Source organism: Psammomys obesus, unplaced genomic scaffold (genome assembly GCF_907164565.1).
Source record: "Psammomys obesus unplaced genomic scaffold, mPsaObe1.curated_primary_1811, whole genome shotgun sequence".
NCBI classification, from domain to species: Eukaryota; Metazoa; Chordata; class Mammalia; order Rodentia; family Muridae; genus Psammomys; species Psammomys obesus.
The window spans coordinates 25,910,586-25,924,023 of NW_026592510.1; the positions used below are offsets into that span (position 1 = coordinate 25,910,586).

The following is a 13,438-nucleotide window of genomic DNA, read 5'->3' on the forward strand; positions in this document are numbered from 1 at the left end:
CAGTTTCTGTATCCATTCCTTTGTTGAGGGACAACTGTGTTGTTCCTATATTCTGGCCATTACAAACAAAGCTGCTACAAATATGGTTGAGTAAATGTCCTTGTTGTATACTTGAGCATAGTTTGGATATATGCCTAGGAGTGATATAGCTGGATCTTGAGGAAGCACTATTCTTAATTGTCTAAGAAAGTGCCAGATTGATTTCTAAAATGGTTGTACAAGTTTACATCCCCACCAGCAGTGGAAGAAAGTTCCCCTTTCTCCACATCCTCTTCAGCATGTGTTGTCACATGAGTTTAGCCATTCTGATGGATGTAAGGTGAAATATCAGGGTTGTTTTGATTTGCATTTCCCTGATGACTAAGGATGTTGGATCTGCTCTGCATGCACTCACTTGAAGGCGCACTCACTCTCTGGCAGACCTAATTGGAAAGCACAGGGATTCACTGTGTTCTCTACTCTGAGATTTGGGCCTGCCAGGGCAAATGCAAGTGTAGAAGATGTGTCAGCTCATTGGTGCTGCAGCCGCAGAACTGAGAGGATGGTATAGCGGCCCACTGGGAGTCCAGCCACAGCCGCAGAACTGGGAGGCCTGTACAGATGCCTGGTGGGAGGCCCTGGGGAGCCCATAGAGCTGCTCACGGGCACAGGACCAGAAGGCCGGTATAGCTGGCAGACCGCCATCAGGAACTGGGAGGCTCACCTTCTCTGTCTCAGATACCGAGCACCGAGCACGAAGTTCCGTGCTAGGAGCAGCTGGCACTGTGGGCTGCCTCCACTGAGGAGGGAGGCTGGACAAGGAGAAGTGCAGGGGGATTGAATATTCACCCCTCTCAGTCCCCTGAGAAGTCCGAGGATGACCTGGATCCAAATGGTCTCAGCTCATGGGTTGTCCCCTCTCAGGCAGGATGCCTCAATGTTGATGTTCTGGCTTCAGCTGCAATTCCACTCACCAATTTCAGAGTTTCAGATCCTCTACCCCTCAGATACTATGCGTGCTGGTCGCTGCCATCTTGGATTCCCCACTGAAATTTTGATGAGTATTTTTACAACAATGTTCATCGAGGATACTGGAGTTTTGTGGGTTTCATCTGTGTGTGCATGTGAGTGGAAGCTTTGTGTTATTTTGGATTAGAGAAATGCTGACCTCGGAGAATATTTGAGAATCTGTTGTAATCGGTGATTAATATTTTCTATTGATTTATCTTCTGTTAATGCTGCTGTTAGTCCTAAACAGCTGTATACCCAAATCACCACACAGAGACTGGGTTTATTTAGTTAACCTAGAACACAATGCTGGGCAATAGTTACTCCATCCTAAACCTCCAAGCCCTCATAGTTTCCTACCATTTAGATTTCCAACATTATACGTGCTTTTAATGATATATTATGTCCAGTCCATCTCCACGTAGTTCTAAGATCTCTCCTCCAGCTCTGCTCCTCTCTTAGCTCTCCTCTTGCCCTTTCTCTTCCCACTCATTTCCTGCCCTCTGGCTCCTCCTCTCTTTCTTGTCCTCTGGCTCCTCCCATTGCACAACATTGTAGCTAGTTGCTTTATTTTGTCCTGTTTACACACAGTTGATACAGGATGCTTAGAATAAGTATCACAATGCAGTATCCGGATTGAAACCAAAGAGTGGGGGGGAGAAATCAGCATTGAATGAACAAGGGTAAGGTGTATACATTCCAAAGAACATTATACCAACAAGGATCAATTACCTAAAGTGAAGTTTTGCAAAAAAATAACAATAATCTTAATTATGCAAATGTTTGGTAGAATTCAATAGTAAAGCCATTTTCTTATGGACTTATTATTCATTGTTAGGAATTTTTGTTAGATATACGCTCCAATCACACATTGTTGTCTATTCAATTTTTTTAAAATTCTTCATGATTCTATATTGATAATATATATATATATATATATATATTCATAAATGGTTTCTGCATTTGGATTATGACATTTGTTGACATGAAGTTTATCATAATGACACAAGCCAGGCCTTTTTGCTTTATTTTCATCAATGGTATAACTGGTAATGGCTCCCGTTTTGTTCCATAGTTTCTTTCAGATTTTTTTTTTCATTTTTTCTCTGTGTGAGTCTACATATGTATTTCTCTGGTTTAGTTTTTTAGAGCTGTGTCTTTGTTTCATTGGTGTTTTCTATGCTTTATGCTCTATAATTTTTACTTTCTCTTATCCAATGTTTCCTTCTTTAACTAATTTGGAGTGTATTTTGCTATTTGTTTCCAGTGTGTTGCAGCTGTTTCTTCAGATCTTCCTGATTTTTTGATGTAGTTCTATGCTGGGATTTGTATGAGTGATGGCAGAGTCCAATTGCAAAACTCCCATTTCCAGGGCTGGTATTTGGAGGTTCTATACCCTAGAGAAGGTCATCCTGATGTCAGAAGCCACTTGTGCCTGTTGAGCAGGAGAGAAATCAAGCGCAATAATCAAAAGCTCAAAGGTAAACTGAAACATCACAGATTGCTTCCTGGTTAATGTGAAAGTCACCTGAAGGAAGAGTAATGATACCATGAGGTTATTCTTCTGGGGTAGAGCCCAACAGGATGGAGGGAGATGAGAGGATCAGCCCTCAGTGACACAGAAGGAGGGCCTACACAGGCTTTCTGAGCTCATTTGCTTGAGGGCAGGACCTGTAAGCCTCACCATGTATAAATATCCCTGGTCTCCACAGGTTCTGGTAGAGTCCATTTAATCATATTTGCTAAGTCTGAAAGCAAACTGAGCACCATGAGGCTGAGCCTGTGTTTCCTCTTACTCATTCTTGCTGTTTCTTGCTATAAAGGTAAGTATTATTTATGATTCATCCAGCCACAGCTCCTGGTGAGTTCACCTCTTTGAACAGTTGGCAAGTTTATGTGTGAAGGTTCATGTTAGGAAAAGATTAATAATCTAAAATTTGTTCCAACCTCTTTTACTAACCCTCCTTTTCTCTCTCTCTCTATTATTTTATTTTATTTTTTACATGTTATATATCGATTGTAATCCCCTCCCTGATCTCCCAGTTCCACACTCCCTGCTTCTTTTTCCTTAACCCCTTCCCATAGTCCACTGAACAGAGGAGTCCCCTCCCCTGCCAACTGACCCTAGCTTAACAAGTCTCATCAGGACTGTCTGGATCCTTGTCCTTTGTGGCCTGGCAAGGTCCCATTGCCAGGGGCCAGTGATCAAAGAGCAGACAACCAAGTTCATGTCAGAGACATCACATGTCAGAGACATTCCCTGCTCCCCTTACTGAGGCACCCACAAGAAGACTGAGCTGCCTATAGGCTACTTCTGAGCAGGGAGTCTAGGTCCTCTCCATGCATAGTCCTTGGTTGGTGCATGTCTCTGCAGGACACCCTGGGCCCATATTTTTTTACTTTGTTGATTCTCTTGTGGAGCTCCTATCCCCTCTGGATCCTTTTACCCCTCTTACCCCCTTTTTCCATAAGACTCCCTGTGCTCTGCCCAAAATTTAGCTGTGACTCTCTGCATCTGCTTCAATCCCTTGCTGAGTGGAGTCTCTCAGAGGACCTCTATGTTAGGCTCCCATCCTGTCCCCTCTTCCACCACTTCTGGTGTCTATACTGTTCGCCATTCTTTTTTGTTGTTGTTGTTATTTCTTTTTTTTACATTTTGTTTATTTATGTATGTATTTATTTATTATTACAATTTATTCACTTTGTTTTCCTGCTGTAGCCCCCTCTATCATCTACTCAAAGTCCTAACCACTCTCTGTACATCATTTTTTAATTGGATTACTTGATTTGTTGCTGTTTAACTTCTTGAGTTCTTTATATATTCTGGATATTAATCCTCTGTCAGATATAGGGTGGGTGAAGATCCTTTCCCAATCTGTAGGCAGTTGTTTTGTTCTGCTGACAGTGTCCTTTGCTTTACAGAAGCTTTTCAGTTTCATGGGGTCCCATGTATTGAATGTTGCTCTTAGAGCCTGTGCTGTTGGTGTTCTGTTCAGGAAGTTGTCTCGTATGACAGTAAGTTCAAAGGTTTTCCCCACTTTTTCTTCTAACAGGATTAGTGTGTCTGGTTTTATATTGAGGTCTTTGATCCACTTGGAGTTTAGTTTTGTGCAGGGTGATAAGTATGGATATATTTTCATTTTCTGCATGTAGACATCCAGGTAGACTCACACCATTTGTTGAAGATGCTATCATTTTTCCATTGTATGGTTTTGGCATCTTTGTTCAAAATCAGTCCACAAGTATGTGTGTTTATTTCAGGGTCTTCTATTCAATTCCATTGATCCAGCAGTCAGTTTCTTGACAGTACCATGCAGTTTTTACTGTTTTTTATTTTTTATTTAACTTTATTAATTACACTTCATTCATTTTGTATCCCCTCATAAGCCCCTCCCTCCTCCCCTCCCCATCCCACCCTCCCTCCTCTTTCTGCATGAATGCCCCTCCCCAAGTCCACTGATAGGGGAGGTCCTCCTCTCTTTCTTTCTGATCTTAGTCTATCAGTCTCATCAGAAGTGGCTGCATTGTCATCTTTTGTGGCCTGGTAAGGCTGCTCCCCCATCAGGGGGAGGTTATCAAAGAGCAGGCCAATCAGATTATGTCAGAGGCAGTCCCTCTTCCCATTACTATGTAACCCACTTGGACACTGAACTGCCATGGGCTACATCTGTGCAGGGGTTCTAGGTTATCTCCATGAATAGTCCTTGGTTGGAGTATGAGTCTCTGGGAAGTTCCCTGTGTTCAAATTTTCTTGTTCTGTTGCTCTCCTTGAAGAGTTCCTTCCTGTCCTCTCCAGCTCTTACTATTTCCCACTTCTTACATAAAATTCCATTCACTCTGCACGACAGTTGGCCATCAAGCTCAGCATCTGCATTGATAGTCTGCAGGGCAGAGGCTTTTAGAGGCCCTCTGTGGCAGGTTCCTAGGTTGTTTCCTGTTTTCTTCTTCTGGCTTTTAGAGGCCCTCTGTAGCAGGTTCCTAGGTTGTTTCCTGTTTTCTTCTTCTTCTGATGTCCATCCTCTTTGCCTTTCAGGATAGGGATTGAGCGTTTTAGTTAGGGTCCTCTCTCTTGCTTAGTTTCTTTAGATATACAGATTTTAGTGGGTTTATCCTATGTTGTATGTCTATATGAGTGCGTATATACCGTGTGTGTCTTTTTGCTTCTGGGACAACTCACTCAGGATGATTCTTTCCAGGCCCCATCATTTGCCTGCAAATTTCATGATTTCCTTATTTTTCATTGCTGACTAATACTCCATTGTATAGATGTACCACAATTTCTGCATCCATTCTCATATCCAGTATATATAAAGAACTAAACAAGCTGAAAAGCAGCAAACCAAGTAATCCACTTAAAAAACGGGGAACAGAGCTAAACAGAGAACTCTCTGTAGAGGAATATCGAATGGCAGAGAAGCACTTAAAGAAATGCTCAACCTCATTAGCCATTAGGGAAATGCAAATCAAAACAACCCTGAGATTTCACCTTACACCCATCAGAATGGCCAAGATAAAAAACTCAGGTGACAACACATGCTGGAGAGGTTGTGGAGAAAGGGGAACCCTTCTCCACTGCTGGTGGGAATGTAAACTTGTACAACCACTCTGGAAATCAATCTGGCCCTTTCTCAGACAACTAGGAATAGTGTTTCCTCAAGATCCAGCCATACCACTCCTAGGCATATATCTAAAAGAGGCTCAAGTACACAATAAGGACATTTGCTCAACCATGTTTGTAGCAGCTTTATTTGTAATAGCCAGAAGCTGGAAACAGCCCAGATGCCCCTCAACTGAAGAATGGATGCAGTTTTTACTGTTACTTGAGATCAGAGGTGAAGATAACTCCAGAGAATCTTTTATTGTACAGCATTGTTTTAGCAATTCTGGGTTTCTTGTTATTCCATATGAAGTTGAGAATTTTTCTTTCAAGGTCTGTAAAGAATTGTGTTGGTAATTTGATGGGAATTGCATTGAATCTGTAGATTGCTTTTGGTAAGATGGCCATTTTTACTATGTTAATCCTGCCAAACAATGCACATGGGAGATCATCCCATCTGCTATCTTCTTCTGTTTATTTCTTCAGAGACTAGAAAGTTTTTTCATACAAGTCTTTGACTTGTTTGGTATACAACAAGGATATTTGCTCAACCATGTTCATAGCAGCTTGATTTGTAATAGCCAGAACCTGGAAATACCACAGTTGTCCCTCAACAGAGGAATGGATACAGAAACTGTGGTACATTTACACAATGGAATACTACTCAGCAATTACAAACAAGGAAATCATGAAATTTGCAGGCAAATAGTGGAAACTAGAAAAGATCATCCTGAGTGAAGTATTTCAAAAGCAGAAAGACACACATGGTATATACTCACTCCTTACTGGATACCAGACATACAATATAGGATAAACATATTAAAATCTGTACACCTAAAGAAGCTAATCAAGAAGGAGGACTCTGGGTAAGATGCTCAATCCTCGTTCAGAAAGGCAAAAAGGATGGACATTAGAAGAGGGAGAAACAGGACAGGAACCTACCACAGAGGGCCTCTGAAAGACTCTACCCTGCAGGGTATCAAAGCAGATGCTGAGACTCATAGCCAAACTTTGGGCAGAGTGCAGGGAATCTATAAAAGAAAGAGAGATAGAAATACCTGAAGGGGTATCAAAGCAGATGCTGAGACTTATGGCCAACCTTTGGGCAGAGTGCAGAGAATCTTATGAAAGAAGAGGGAAATAGTAAGACCTGGAGAGGTCAGGAGCTCCACAAGAAGAGCAACAGAACCAAAAATTCTGGGCACACGGTTCTTTTCTGAGACTGATACTCCAACCAAGGACCATTCATGGAGATAACCTAGAACCCCTGGACAGATGTAGCCCATAGCAGTTCAGTGTCCAACTGGGTTCCATAGAAATGGGAACAGGGACTGTCTCTGACATGAGCTGATTGGCCTGCTCTTTGATCACCTCCCACTGAGGGGGGAACAACCTTACCAGGCCACAGAGGAAGGCAATGCAGCCAGTCCTGATGAGACCTGATAGACTAAGATCAAAAGGAAGGGGAGGAGGACCTCCCCCGTCAGTGGATTTGGGGAGGGATATGGGTGGAGAAAGGGGAGGGAGGGTGGAATTGGGAGGAGAGGAGAGAGGGAGCTACAGGGGGATACAAAGTGAAAAAAGTGTAATTAATAAAAATTAAAATAAAAATATTAAAAATAAATAAATAAATTAGAAACAAAACAATTCAAAGAATAAAAAAAAAAAACTTCAGGGGACAGGAGCTCCACAAAGAGGGCAGCAGAACCAAAAAATCTGGACATGGGGTGTTTTCTGAGACTGATACTCCAACCTAGGATCATTCACGGAGATAATCTGCACAGATGTAGCCCATGGCAGTTCAGTGTCCAAGTGGGTTTCCCTAGTAAGGGGAACAAGGACTGTCTCTGACATGAACTGAGTGGTTGGTTCTTTTACCGCTTCCCCCTGATCGGAGAGCAGTCTTGCTAGGCCACAGTGGAGGACAATGCAGCCAGTTCTGATGAGTGCTCATAAGCTAGGGTCAGATGGAAGGGGAGGAGGACCTCCCCTATCAGTGGACTGAGGGAGGGGCATAGGTGGAAAAGAGCAAGGGAGGATGGGATTGGGAGGGGAAGAGGAAGGGAGCTACATGTGGGATAAGACATGAATACACTGTAATTAATGAAAAATTTTAAAAAGAAATGTAAAAAAAGTTTCCAATAAAAAATAAGGGATACAGAGTTAAGCATAGAATTCTTAACAGCGGAATATCAAATGACAGAGAATCTCAAGGATAACATGCTGGAGAGGTTATGGAGAAAGGGAAACCTTCCTCCATTGCTTGTGGGAATGTAACCTTTACAACCACTTTGGAAATCAATCTGGAATTTTCTCAGAAAATAAGGAATAGTGTTGTTTCAAGATCCAACATACCATTCCTCAGCATATATCCAAAAGATGCTCAACTGTACAACAAGGATATTTGCTCAACCATGTTCATAACAGCCTTATTCATACAGCCAGAATTTGTTTGCCATTCTTAATGAGATTTAAGCATCCTCTCTAAGGTCCTCCTTGTTCTTCAGCTTCTTTAGGTCTGTAAATTTTAATATCATTATCCTATATTATAAGGCTAATAGCCGCTTATAAGTGAGTATACCATGTGTGTTTTTCTGGTTCTGGTTTATCTCACTCAGAATGATCTTCTCTAGTTCCATCCATTTGCCTGCAAATTTCATGATTTCTTTATTCATAATTGCTGATTAGTATTCCATTGTGTAAATGTGCCACAATTTCTGTATCCATTCTTCCTTTAAGGGACATCTAGGTTTTTTTCCAGATTCTGGCTTTTACGAATAGTTTCTATGAGCATAGTTGAGCAGATGTCCTTCGTGAATGGTGGAACATTTTCAGATATATACCCAGGAGTAGTAGAGCTGGATCTTGAGGTAGCACTATTACTGAGAAAGCGACAGATTGATTTCCAAAGTGCTTGTACAAGTTTGTACTCCCACCTGGAATGGAGGAGGGTTCCCCTTTCTCCAGATCCTCTCCAGCGTGTGTTGCCACTTGAGTTTTTTGTTTTAGCCATTCTGACAGTTGTAAGATGGAATCTGAGAGTCCTTGATGGCTAAGGATGTGGAGCATTTCTTTAAGTGTTTCTCTGCCATTCGACAGTCCTCTGTTGAGAATTCTCTGTTTATCTCTCTACCCCATTTTTCATTAGACTGTTTGGTCTGTTGGTGTTTAATTTCTTGAGTTCATTTTATATATATATATATAATATATATTTATATATTATATATATAAATATATATTATATATATTCTAGATATTAGCTGTCTGCCAGATGTAGAGTTGGTAAAGATCGTTTTTGAGTCTGTAGGCTGTCCTTTTGTTCTGTTGGCAGTGTCCTTTGCTTTACAGAAGCTTTTCAGTTTCATGAGGTCTCATTTATTAATTGTTAATCTTAGCGGCTGAGCTGATGGTGTTCTATTCAGGAAGTTGCCTCCTGTGCCAATACGTTCTTCCCCACTTTTTCTTCCAACTGATTTAGTATATCTGGTTTTATGTTAAGGTCTTTGACCCACTTGGACTTTAACTTTGCACATGGTGATAGCTATGGGTCTATTTGTATTTTTCTACATGTGAACAACAGCACCATTTTTTGAAGATGCTATCTTTTTTCCATTGTATGGTTTCAGCTTCTTTGTCATAAATCAAGTGTCCATAGGTGTGTAGGTTTGTTTCTGAGTCTTCAATTTGATTCCATTGTCCACCAGTCTGTTTCTATGCAAGTACCATGCAGTTTTTTTGTTTTGTTTTGTTTTGTTTTTTACTGTTGCTCTATCGTACAGCTTGAGATCAGGGATGGAGATACCTCCAGAAGAGCATTTATTGTACAGGCCCGCCTCAGATATTCTGGGTTTTTTTGTTTTTCCATATGAAGTTGAGAATTGTTCTTTCAAGTTCTTTAAATAATTTAAATAATGGTATTTTGATGGGAATTGCAATGAATCTGTAAATTGCTTTTGATGGGGTCGCCATTTTTTGCTATGTTAATCCTACAGAGCCATGAGCACGAGAGATTTTTCCATGTTCTGATATCTTCTTCAGTTTCTCTCTTCAGAGACTTGAATTTTTTTTATACAAGTCTTTCACTTTCTTGCTTAGAGTTACAGCAAGATACTTTGGTTTTTTGTGGCTATAGTGAAAGCTATTGTTTCCCTAATTTCTTTCTCAGCCTGTTTCTCTTTTGTATATAGGAGGGCTACTCTTTTTTTAGCTAATTTTTTATCTAGCCACTTTGATGAAGGTGTTTACCAGCTGGAGGAGTTCCCAGGTAGAATTTTGGGGTTACTCATGTATACAATTGTATCATCTGCAAATAGTAATACTTTGACTTCTTTTCTAATTTGTACCCCTTTGATCTCTTTTAGTTAGCTTATTGCTCTAGCTAGGACTTCAAATACTATGTTGAAGAGATACAGAGAGAGTGAGCAGCCTTGCCTTGTCCCTGATTTCAGTGGAATTTATTTAAGTTTCTCTCTACTTAATTTGATGTTGCCTATAGGCCAATATTGAACTAATTTTTCTCTTACATAAGAAGCTTGATGCAGGGAAGGGGAATGAAACAACCAAAAAAGGTCACTATGAACAAAGTTGAGGAAATATTTTTTATTAAAGGGATTTTGTTTGTTGTGTTATTTTGCAGCTTATTGTCTTTGTATCTGGGAAGGTAACTTGAGAGAGCTCTCTGTTCCCAACAGTCAATATTCTCTCAATCTGTGAGTTATATTATCTCCAAATCCTTCAACTAGACTCTGGGGATAATCAGACCAGTGTAGGCTGGTCAGTTTCCTGAGGGTCCTACCAATAATGATGATAGAAATGGTGTAGCCATCCATTATCAGTAAGATGTCCATTTTTCTAAATTTACTAATTTTTGCAAACAATCCATTTACACATAAACAGAACATTCCTGCATACTCTGTGCCTTCAAAGTGAACCAAGTTTCCTGAGTAGTTACTCTTTCCTTTCTGTATCTCCTCCTGTCTGCCTAGCTACCTCTTATCCTCTCACCTACCACATTTCCCTACAGGCTGGTGGAATCTGCTTAAGTCTCACATCAGACCCTGTTCAGGCACTTCCTAAGTACAGTAATGTTATGTCCATAGAAAAATTGGCTACAGTGGCACATCCTGCCATCCAAGCTGGAGGAGGTTGAGACAAGAGGAAGTTGGGTCTGAGGCCAGCCCAGGCAACCTCTGGAGATTTGCTTTTTAGTTTGCTTCTATCTTTCTTTCTTTCTTTCTTTCTTTCTTTCTTTCTTTCTTTCTTTCTTTCTTTCTTTGTCTTAAGAACCTTGAAGGGAAAGGTGGAACCTGAATTAGGAAAGCTGATTTCTTTGGTTCTACACAAACATCCATCATAGATCTTTAGAATCCATACCGGAGGGTGTCAGAGGAAACTGACACCTAGAAGTAATCTGAGCATCACTGTACAAAAGCAAAGCTTTCCCAGACTTCCCAGATAAGCTCTGCTGTGCATCAAACCTGATCAAGTCTTGTAACTTTAGCTTTTAACCTTGAACTGTACTTGATGCCATGTCCTAATTCTTTCCGATTCAAAATGTTACCATTCTACACATAACCAATCTACTTGCTTTTTACTTTTCCCGTCTCTTGGTAAAATTCTAATTCTGTTATTTATGTCAAGTCAGATAATGCAAAAAAAAGCCTTCTTTTCAACTATCCAAGAGTCATAAAAATGCTACTGAAGATTTAGTCAAACCTCAAACTTTTAAGGCTAGAAAGAAGAATTTCAGCAAGCCATAGACTCTGTGGGAGTCATGGGTGTGGACTAAAATACAAAAATAGAGAGCAAGCACTGCTTGCTCTGTGATCTTGAGGAAGTCATAGCCGTGGGTCACAATATACTGTATATCCTTTCTCATCTGCCATCTCAAGTCACAGAGGCTCATACAAAAATATTAATTAAAAATAAGAAGTAGCCAGGTGGTGGTGGCACATGCAAGCGCTCAGAAGGCAGAGGCAGGCAGATCTCTGTGAGTTCCAGGCCAGCCTGGTCTACAGTGTGCATTCCATGACAGCCAGGGCTACACAGAGAAACCCTGTCCCAGAAAACAAAACTAAACAAAGCAAAATTGGTTAACTGTAACTCTTTCTCTTTCTCCTTACACTTTTCAGCTAATGCTGGCAAGGTCTGCAAAGCTATCGTGCGTGAAAGCTTCATCTTCATATTGTTTAATGAGGCAGCACTACGGGTGGAACTTGAGAAATATGATGCTCCTGAAGAGGCTGTTGAAGCAAAAATGAAAGTGAAGGAATGTATAAACGATATAAAATTTATGCACAAAGCTAAAGTAGGACTTGTATTGGTATGTGTAATTTGCTTTATACACTCAGAAGGTCACAAAGTAAGTTGACCTGACATTCTATGGGGAACACACATATGGGAAAACACAGGACATCAGTGATAGGTTGGTTCAGGGATACACTGCTGATTTGAGTTCATTTGAAAACACTACTTGGGATGGATGCATCCCTCTAGAGTTCCACTCTAGATGTAACACTCTCATGACATCCTAACAAGGACAAACAGGGCCCACAAAGGGAGTATTCGAGGCTACCTCTATTGTCAATCTGCTGGGGGCTTTCCTGAAGTTAACATCTGTACAATAAGTGGATATTATCTCTATTGAACGTGTTGGGATTGTTGGTGAATAAAAATCAGACAGATTGGAGGAAAGAATCTGGAGATAACCTCCTGACGAGCAGAGTATTGGTAGGACACATTTCTCTGCTAACCTAGCTGGCCCTGCCAGGAACCTGAAAACTTCCTGTTTCAATACTGCTCAGCCACTTCTGCCATGGGTCTCCCCTGGTTATTCCATTGGAAGGAGAGTAGAGTTCACAATTCTATATCATCAGAGGGTCACCTGGGGAGCAGTGGCCCACTCTTTTGTCTCTTGATCACAGAAGAGATCACACAGAGAAACAGAGACTTGTGCCACACTATTAACTCCATTCAGAGTGTATTTGCCTGAATTTGAAGAGTATCTACTACTATGCATTATTTTATGTCATTTCCCACAGCACACATTGCATGTTCCCTTCTGTCTTTCCATGCTGTACTCCCATGGTACATGGTTTGTTAAGATTTCTTGGTTTGTTAAGATTTCTTCTCTAGGAGCTGTTCTTGCTTTCTGTTTATTTCCAGGGACTAATTTTAGAGGAATGTGGTTTGGATCCATGGCTACGAAAACATCTTTTATTAATAGTCTCCTTGATGCCAAAACTTCTTGGTTCTGAGAACTGACTTTCTCTGAGCAATGTGAAGGTTTCAACGTCCTGCACTAATAAATTACTCTCCTAGCATGTAACAATCTGTCTGTTGTTATCCTAAGTCTCGGGTCTTGCACTGGATGGGTTTTGCTTTTTTTAAAAATTTACATTTTCAGTAATGGTGATAAGTTACAGAGATAATCTTTATCAACATGACTATCAAGACTGAAGATCGGGTATTAGGAACACTGTGTTTGGTGTCCTTTACTGCCCTGACAGAAAGTTTCCCATTTCTGTAGCCATAAATGGAAATGACCAAATATGATAACAAACATTGGTCTCTCCTGTGGCCACCATACTGAACAGTCTCATTGCTACCCCTCTACAAATCACCATTCACAACTTAAACACTCCAAGTCAGTATCTTCCCCATTCAAGCCAAGGTACTGTTTATGACAAGCTGCATATTCTGAAAGAAAAGCCCTGGTTGTCAGAAGCTTCACTGAAGTTGATGTACCATGTTCTCTGTTTCTTACATAAATGCAGCACAACTTCTCAAACAATAATTATAACATGCAAGCTTGTGTCCTAATCAAAACCACATATTCAGTTATAATTAGTGGCC

The 13,438-nt window shown here is 40.7% G+C and overlaps 2 protein-coding genes across 2 annotated transcripts in view; both read left to right on the top strand.

Annotated features, from left to right (window-relative positions):
- Positions 1-2,755: 2,755 nt before the first annotated feature.
- Positions 2,756-12,847, top strand: LOC129681993 (secretoglobin family 1D member 1-like). Its single transcript, XM_055614208.1, has 3 exons — positions 2,756-2,810; positions 11,716-11,906; positions 12,749-12,847. Exons 1-3 carry the CDS (start codon positions 2,756-2,758, stop codon positions 12,845-12,847), a joined length of 345 nt encoding a protein of 114 aa, XP_055470183.1.
- A 178-nt stretch (positions 12,848-13,025) lies between these two features.
- Asrgl1 (asparaginase and isoaspartyl peptidase 1) overlaps positions 13,026-13,438 on the top strand; it is a 44,066-nt gene continuing 43,653 nt past the window's right edge. The window contains exon 1 of the mRNA XM_055614209.1: positions 13,026-13,049. Within this exon, the coding sequence (XP_055470184.1) occupies positions 13,026-13,049 (24 nt within the window). The remainder of the gene's footprint in view (positions 13,050-13,438) is intronic.

Bases quoted from the DNA above. Each gene is read 5' to 3' on its own strand.
- LOC129681993 (XM_055614208.1), top strand. From the start codon at position 2,756: ATGAGGCTGAGCCTGTGTTTCCTCTTACTCATTCTTGCTGTTTCTTGC. The intron at 2,811-11,715 runs GTAAGTATTATT...TACACTTTTCAG, and splicing joins TGCTGTTTCTTGCTATAAAG to CTAATGCTGGCAAGGTCTGC. The intron at 11,907-12,748 runs GTATGTGTAATT...GTTTATTTCCAG, and splicing joins CTAAAGTAGGACTTGTATTG to GGACTAATTTTAGAGGAATG.